Source organism: Vitis riparia, chromosome 13 (genome assembly GCF_004353265.1).
Source record: "Vitis riparia cultivar Riparia Gloire de Montpellier isolate 1030 chromosome 13, EGFV_Vit.rip_1.0, whole genome shotgun sequence".
In the NCBI taxonomy this organism is placed as follows: Eukaryota; Viridiplantae; Streptophyta; class Magnoliopsida; order Vitales; family Vitaceae; genus Vitis; species Vitis riparia.
Window position 1 is genome coordinate 22413135 of NC_048443.1, and position 9052 is coordinate 22422186.

Below are 9052 nucleotides of genomic sequence, written 5' to 3' on the forward strand. Positions count from 1 at the left end.
TTATCATTATTCTCTACATATTCCAAACGCTCTTAAAACTAATACTTTGATCAAGATTTGATCATATCCACTTAAGTTGTTGAGTTCATTAAGAAGCATACAATGCTGTCTATGTGCATCATAGACATGAAGACTGAGTATAGGTACTAGCCAATGTAAGACCCATTGGAGAAAGTTGTGACCGGTCTAAGTAAAACCATGTACTCAGTCTTTCAAATTTAGCGAATTTGTTTTACGATTGATGATTTTACATCTATAGGGTTTCTAGGAGACTGTACATAGTTTTCCACATCCGTCACTTGTTAATTATGCAATTGCTCTTTACTTTAATAATTGAATGTTGACATTGATTAAAGAACTAGTAAAAGTATTAAAAATCAAAATTTTGGACTATATCAAGAGGATGACCTATTCACCTACCCCTTTTCCCCTTTTATATATTTTCATAAACCAAAATCCAAACTTTCAGATGCTATATGCTTTATTAAAATCAAAGGTGAAAATATGCTGCTAACACAAATATATGTTAATGACATTATATTTTATGCAATTATATCTCTTTGTCAAAAAAATTTGGAACTGTACATGATAAAAGAGCTTGATTGTTTTCTTGGACTTCAAATCAAGTAGTCGAAGTAAAGGATCTTCATAAATTGAACCAAGTTCATTAAAGACCATTTCAAAAGCTTCAAAATAGAAAATGAAAAAACAATGACTACTCTAATGAGTTCATCCACCAAGCTTAAGGACAAGAAGGGTAAAAATCCATTGACCGAACTTCATATAGGAATATGATAGAATCATTAATTTACCTTACTACCAACAGGCTAGATATTATATTTAATGTAGGTTTATGTGTTAAATTTCAAACATGTCTTGACAAATCTATCTTAGTGTGTCATTAAAAGAATTCTTTGATATGTAAAGGGTACAATTGATCTAGCCTTATGGTATCTTAATTGCACACACTTTGACTCAAGCTATTCAAATGCATATTTTGTTAATTGTTAAATTGATTAAAGAAAACATTAGTAGAACTTATTACTCTAGGTCACTCACTACCTTGGGCAAAGACAGAATTTTGTTGCACTACATATGCTAGAAGTCGTATATAAAGTCGTCAATTTGTGTTGTTCTCAAATTTTATGGATGAAAACTTGGAATTATTTCAATTTCTCCTATTATGATTATGTGCTAGAAAATGTGGTAACACCAATGTCATAAGCATTTCTAAAAATCTGATTCAATGCTCTAAAAGACCAACCCCATTGAGATTTGATATTACTTCCTTAGAGACCATGCACAAAAAGATAATATCACACTAGAATTTGCTAACACTAGTGATCAATTAGTGGATATTTTCACAAAACCACTAAATGAAGATAGATTTGTCAAAATTGAAAAGGTATCACAGCTAATTCAAATTTAAAGATATCACTTGATTCCACCCACTTTTTTCTTGAATTCAACATGCACCTTATCTTAGCTAACATTCATATGCAAGCCAATTGATTACATAATTTTAGTAAATTTGTGCCTGATAATCTTGTCATGCCACATTTTTTAGCAAAAAAACTTGCATACAAATGGTACATAAACCAAAATTAAGATCCCCCGAGAGCACAATTTCAGCTTAGAAAGAGAGCTAGTTGACCAGTTGACTGGTTATAACTTATAACTGAACTGATCGACTAGTGGACCCTAGTGATCAACCACGTTTTTCACTATATTTCTCCTTCCCTCCACTTCATTATCCCTCAAATACCTGAAACCTACTTTGCTTCACCATCCAAATTCTAAAACCCTCCAATTTTCCTTCCAATCCACTTTACTTCTTGTAAAGCCTAAAGGCCCCATAAACCACTTCCAAACCTCATATCTGCACCAAATGACCCCAAAGAAGAATTTTGGTGACAAAGGAAAAGCGAAGAGAGTAGCTGAAGAGACTTCTCAGGAAACCAGGAGAAAAGATAGGTATGGTCCTCTATTGGCATCAGTAGAGTAGCAAGCCTGATTTTCACAGCTATCCTCCTCTAGGCCTAGTGTTTGTTTTTGGTAAGCTCATTCAAGACAGTGTACCCCAGGCTTGTTCAATGTTTTTACTAGGAGATGTAGTACGACTGTACAGGCATGGAAGTCCTATAGATTAGAGACTATGTGAGAAGAGTAAAATTTAGTTGTTTGTTGAAAATTGGAGTGGTATTTTAGTAGTCCCAAATGATGGAGTGTGCATTTGAGACAACAAATGGCCAAAAATTGAAGGGTTTTTAGTTGTAGAGGTCATGAAAAGGATGTGGGACCTGTCATTTTTGCAGCATTTCCTTACTTTTTTAGTAATTCTATTAAACAACCATAAAAGCATATTTTTAAGATCCAGAAACCTACTACTTCATTGGTAGTCTACACAACATAAAATCTAGCTGGCCCCAATCTGGACTGTTCAACTAGCACTAGCAGATACCTGTTCTATTTCTATATACATGCCAGAAATTGCACTCCACTACATGAAAATTTTTGTGGTAGTATTAGCCAGATGGACCTGAATATATGTTTTTGTATCGTTCACTAAATAATGCATGTTTAGAAATATCCATGACCGCAACATGCTGGAATCACACAACTTTTTTCCTATACACATAAATCTCAAACTCTCATAGTGATTCGTTTTCTACAAGAATTGTTAACCAGAAAACTTCCAACTTATTGGGCTAAGTCTTCAATTGATCAAACACTAAACAATATATTAAAACCTACTGATTTATGTTCAAGTCTTGGTTAATACTATTATGCTTGAATTTATATACTGAAGTTATCAAGCTGTACAGAAACAAAATAACAAAAAAAGAATGAAAAGAAAAATGAAATGAGGCACAATTTCCAAGAAAAAAATGAATATTAAAATGAAATTTGTTTCCTTCAGTTTCCTCAGGAGCCAAACAGCATTGTTGAATCACTCAAAAGGAAAATTCCACCATTTGCAAAGAAACAAAAGGAGAAGGGAGAAGAAAAACTTTGAGTGTTACCAGTGGCTGTGGAAGTGGCACCTGAGGAGCATCTGACAGTGAAAATCCAACTTCTCACCCCAAAATCTGTACATCTGATGACCATTCTCTCTCTACTGTGCCTAAGATTCCTGACATCGTTGTGTGGTGGCTGTGCTGAGAGTAAGTGAGATTCCGGTGAACAGCAGTGATCATGCGTAGTGGAGGGCAGTGCCATTAATGTAGCTTGGTGGTGCGGCTGGTGGTGGCATTGAGAAGATGGTTGTGATGGTGAGCATCTGGTAGTTCTCTAACAGGGTGGAGAAGTTGGCAGCAGTGGGTAAGTCCTAGTAACAGCGCTGCTATGCTCTCTCTCTCTCTATTGCACCACAAAAACAACAGAGACGAGAAGGAAAGGTGGCCAACAAATCCTCACCCACTCCAAAACAATTTCTCCCTAGGGTCTCCAACTGAACCCTACCTTTGCTAATGTGGACATATGAGTGTATGAGTGTAGTAAATACCTCAAACAATATTGGAATATTTGGATGCTATCTTGAAGAAGGCCTCAATTGTCAGCTCTCCATTCAACAAAATGAATCCCCTTGCAATGAAACTGATCATATTAACAGCCATTTTTTATCAGACAACTAACTATTCATTGATACAAAATTTTAGATACAAGCTAAGGATGAGAAATCTTTCCGAAATACAAAAGATAATCAAAAGAGAAAATATAAGGGGAAGCAAAATAAATATGCAAACAACAACTGAGACAATAACACATACAAAATATACAACAATGCACAACTCATACTTTTTTGTATCCATCTACTTGGCTGCTTGGCTGCATGTTTAACTAAGCAAATCACATTAATTGCTTTACCCTCCATTTTTGTATCACCAAATGTTAAAATTTAGTTAAAAAAACAGTATCAAAGGTATGTAAAAGTTAAAGTTTGAACAACAAATAAGGACATTCCAAATAAATATCTTAATTCATTAAATGCAGGTTTGGGTTTCTTGGGGATTTTCAGTCATGTATATCACTTTAGATGAGTAATTTCCATGTGTTCCAATCCTATAAAAATCATCTAAATATGTGACTCCAACGGTTGAAATGTCTGAAGAAATTATAATAAAATCATATTACAAGGCGAGAGAAGTTATACCTCATTCACATCAATAATCTGCAAAAAGTCTCCCAAAGTGATGAAATCTCACATTCTTAGCCTCGTTCTTTTGAAACAAGCTGCCAGCATCTATTTACCTCTAAATTGTAGAAAAATATCCAAAAAAGCTTGCCAGCCCATAAAGAACTGAGAGCAGAAGTGGTTTTACCTTGTCAAATTTGGAGTAGGTTCTGGAGTTTGATTTTCAGACTCCAGCAGCTTGACCAGAGCTTCAATGTCAGAGTTCTTGCAGATGGCACCTTCTCATTGAACTATATGCTAAAGGCAACTAATATGGAGGGGGCTCATGGCACTAACTTCTATGGCAATTTGGTTAATCCCATTGGCCATCCAAGTGCTCTTGTGGCAACTTAGGCAACCTATTGGGCTGTCCTGAAGAAAAATTGTAAAAGGAGCCACAAATTTTGGTTCCTAAAGTACCAAAGTATGGAGATCCATCTCAATAGTAAAATTATAGAAAGAAATGCATGCACATTTCAAAAAATAATTTACCAAAGTAGAGAGTTTCCTGATTCCAGTTGAGGCCCCCTCAAAAGAATTGGCCTTATGCAAGAGTCCATTTGTTTCTAAACGCATTCATACTACTGAAAAACAAATTCAATGTTATAAGAAACAAAATTTGCTTAAATAGTAACTCATCATTATTCTACAAACTCATAACCGAAACCATCAAAACTGGTCTCTTGAGTTATCAGACAGATGGAGTGAATGCTGCCTCCTTTTCTTCAGGCAAAAATGGAATAGGTTTGGTAGGGGCAGGAAGGCGCCCAATGCTATCAACTTTATCTCTCTGTTTTGGGGGAGGTCTAGCAGCTTTTGGCAGCAACCTGCCCTTCTTTTCAAACCACTCAGGCTTGAGCAATGCCCGCAAACCCAACTTGTTGTAGTAAACTCTCCTGACTGAACCACCTGCTGCTTCAACTGCTTCCTTCGCCCTGACTGTCACCCTTGAGACCTGTAAAGTTGATTTAGTCCAGTTTTGTGTAGCATCCAAAAAGTGAGGAGCATTATGCACTTTAAACTTTATTGAAGATGGGGGAAATGGAGTTTAATGGCTTATGATTATTTCTTTAATGGAACAATCATGTAGAAGGAATCCTATGATAAACTCAATAACCTAGTGGGGAATTCTAAAACATAATAATTTTCATCCAGTACTGAACTTCACAGAAAAGTCATGGCCTCTTTTGGACAGTTCAAGTGTCAATGGAATATTACTTGTCATGCTTTGGTTAAATTGACCTCTCCCAGTTTATGCAAAAAGAAAATAAAACATAATTAGAGAAATTAGGAAACAAACCATCATAACACAATTGTAAAACATTATAATATCACATTAACCCAATGTGAGGGACTAAGGAATAATTGAATCATAAATGACACAGATGGTGCAGCTATGCTATGATTCCAGAGTCAGCATTGAAGCGCCTAGGTAATTCCAGAGCAATAAATTTAATTTCAACATAAGGTGAAAAGCATGCCTCAGCTGGCTGTCCTAATTCTTTAATAAACAATCAGTATTGAAGTACATTCATATGCCCACCAGTAGAGTGGTGTCATAAGCATCCATAGTTTTCAACTACCAAGAAGCAAATAATTTAATTCCAAAACAAAAATGAAAAATCAGGTAAAAAAGAACGCGCAGAAAAAATGACGGTTCAGGAATAAAGTAGATAAATTGATGTGAACATGGCAGGAAGCTTTGGAATGAAAATTACCTCAAAATGAATTGGCCACTTTATCTCATCAGCACCACGCCCCATCAATCTTACTCCATCTTGAATTTGCTTCCCTATTGCACCTGCGTCCTACAGAGATAGATAACAACAGGACTCGCAAACAAAGTTGACAAAGTGAAGCATTGATGGTAGGCGATTAGGGAATAAAAGGTTAACACACCTTGAGAGTCTTCATGGTAATCAACTCAGAAGAGTCTATTTTTCCCGCATTTATAAGTTTTGCTATCTTTCCCAATCCAACAGGCTGCCATAAAGAATAGAAGAGCGATTTAATCATCGGGTGAGAAGTGAATATGAAAATATGATAATAAGAGCCACTACCAGAGTAGTGATAAATTCCACCCACAAATATCTTCTTTTTTTTTTTTCTTTTTTTTCTTTTTTGTGAGAAACCACAAGATGAATCTTTTTAATGAAAAGGAAGGAGAATTCCGTCCAGACAAATCCCTTATCAAATGCGGGAATCCGTACCATAAAACTCCCAATTTCACCAAGATCCTTTAAATGTTTATAAATTGAACTATAAACCCAGATTCCTAACAAACGGTAGATCATTTCTGCAATGCTCTGTTCAGTCACTGAGGGAAAAAAAAGGGGGAGGATATAAGAGAGGTCAGATTTTCAAAATTGATCTTTTATTGTTCACGACCAGATAAAATAGACTATCAAATCCATCAAGCCTAGTCATTGCAATACGGTGATATGAAGTGCCCATACTCAGCAACCAGAAGGGCAAGCTCTTGTCTCAAAAAAAAAAAATTCCCAGAAGTGACTAAACGTACCCAAACAGTTTGGTTTAGCAAAACCCAGCTTTTCCATTTCCGCACGCTAACAAAAACTACAAGACCCAAATTATCAGTTGCCCATCTTCTTGTCCTTTTGACATATTTTCTCACCAACCAAACAGCGATACATAAATAAAAAAACAATTAAAAAAAGGGAAGGCACACCTGAAATGTGAGGCTAAAGGGATTCTTAAACCCCCGTTTGGGCATGCGACGACGCAACGGCGTTTGACCACCTTCGAACCCAAATTTCATTGTCCCTCTGGCCTTCTGACCCTTGTGACCCCTCCCTGCCGTCTTGCCCAAACCCGACCCAATCCCACGACCCTTCCTTTTCTTCTGCTTCCTGGCCCCCTTGTTATCCCGCAGATCGTTCAAGCTTAGAAGGCTATAGGCTCTAACACTATCAACAGCCCAAATCCCCTTAAGGGTAGGGCTTGCATTAGCGCATTGTAGGGAGTGTAATGGAGGAAATGGTGATGACAATGGGGATTTGGTACCGACGCATTTGGAGGAGACGATTGGAGAAGCATTGAAGAGTGAAGTTGAGAGCAGTGAAGGGAGTCTTCTTCTTAACATATTCCGTCTTCTAGGGTTTTGATCGCACAGAAATCCTAGGGTTTTGGGGTGGGATTCAAAAGGGTTCACTTAGCTCTGAGTCTATGGCTACTGCTTAAACAGAAAATAAATAAATAAATAAATTTAAAGTAATCATTTAATAAAGCATTTTTAATTGAATCAATCGGTTCGAATAAATAAATTTTTTTATTAGTGAATTTAATCCCCTCTATATTTTTATTCGAGTAATCAATTTTTAATGTAAATATCTTTTAATTATTTTAAATATTTTTTTAAAAAATATTTATTTTTATAAGAAAAAAATAATAATATTTTTGTCAAATCAAAGTAAAAAGAAAAGGGTTAGATTTTAAAATTTGAGTTTTGAATGACTTTTTTAATTAAATAATTATTTTTAATTTTATGACATAAATTTCAATTTTACGTGATTGTAATATGATTTCATATATTTATATATTTTAAAAATAGTAATTTTATTATCTAAGGATAAAAATATATAGATTTTAAAAATATATAATTTTATATTACAAATTTATAATTATACTATCATATATATATATATATATATATATAATTAAAATTGAATGTGTTCAACTTTTTTTTTTTTTCGATTTTGTGTTTGATAATATTTCCAAAATAAAATCATTTATAAATAATAATAAATTAAGATTATAAATTAATTAGTTATACAAGTACTAAATTATAAAATAACAAATATTATAAAATAAGTAAAGGTTGTAAGATTTTTTTTTTTTTTTAAAAAAAAGGAAATGCTAATTTCAGTTTGTTGGAATTATTGATTTTTTAAATAAAAAGTTAAAATTAGTATCTTAAAATTAAATTATTGTGAAAAAACTAATAAAAATTCACTAGTAAAAAAGGAAGGTTGTTGAGATTAATCGAGTCACACTATTATTAATAAAAAATCAATAAATTTTAAATAAATGAATATTATATATTATTATTTTGTAAAGAGCAAGGTGATGTTTGTTTTTTGATTGAATATAAAAAATTAAAATATTTGGTTTTTTCTATTTAACTAAAAGAAGCTCGTTGACATTCTCCAACATAATTAAAGTGGACTTATTATTAATATGTTCAATTTAATTATATTGGACAATGTCAATAAATTACTTTTAGTTTAATAAAAAAATTTAAATATTTTAGTTATATTTAACTAAAAAACAAACACCACCTAAGTGATATCTTTATGGATATAATGAGTCATATTGAATGATATTATTAAATATTTTATCAAATGAAGACCAACAAAAAAAAAAACACAATAAAATATTATTTGCAATATTTACACATTTATTATATTTTATTTATTTTTTTATGAATTATTTCATTGTTCTATTCTTTTAAGAAATTTTATTTAATGCAACAACAAATACACGTGACAAAAGTTAATTTCTCGAAAGCTTTCACTTGCTAGATTAATTAGGTGGTGCATTGACCCACACTTATACACTTATTTATAGGTATTTTAAAATTTGTTTATTTGACAAAAATACCCTTATTATTTTTTTTATAAGAATAATAACTTATTTTAAAACCTGTGTAAATACTTCAAATAATTAAGGGTGTTTATGGTAAAAATTAATTAATTTTCAAGTAAAAATATGGAAGATGTTAAATTCATAAATATGAGCATTATTTAATCCTCATAGTCAATTAATAAAAGACCTAATATTCCTTAATGGAAGGGAGCAGTCGTTAACTTTAGCTTAAAAAGGAGGGGAAGAGTGGTTGATCGAACGACGTCGTTCAGG

General features: G+C 33.2%; 1 protein-coding gene across 1 annotated transcript; it reads right to left on the reverse strand.

Annotated features, from left to right (window-relative positions):
- Positions 1 to 4625: 4625 nt before the first annotated feature.
- Positions 4626 to 7357, reverse strand: LOC117928654 (50S ribosomal protein L15). Its single transcript, XM_034848608.1, has 4 exons — positions 6864 to 7357; positions 6074 to 6157; positions 5893 to 5982; positions 4626 to 5129 (listed from the first exon to the last, which is right to left on the reverse strand). Exons 1-4 carry the CDS (start codon positions 7275 to 7277, stop codon positions 4866 to 4868), a joined length of 852 nt encoding a protein of 283 aa, XP_034704499.1. The 5' UTR covers positions 7278 to 7357; the 3' UTR covers positions 4626 to 4865.
- Positions 7358 to 9052: the final 1695 nt, after the last annotated feature.

What these genes read in the sequence shown, in the direction of transcription:
- LOC117928654 (XM_034848608.1), bottom strand. Translation starts at nt 7,277, where the DNA reads ATGTTAAGAAGAAGACTCCCTTCACTGCTCTCAACTTCACTCTTCAAT. An exon ending in CCTTTAGCCTCACATTTCAG is followed by an intron (nt 6,158 to 6,863) that starts GTGTGCCTTCCC and finishes TCTTTATGGCAG; the next exon opens with CCTGTTGGATTGGGAAAGAT. An exon ending in AGTGGCCAATTCATTTTGAG is followed by an intron (nt 5,130 to 5,892) that starts GTAATTTTCATT and finishes TCAACTTTACAG; the next exon opens with GTCTCAAGGGTGACAGTCAG.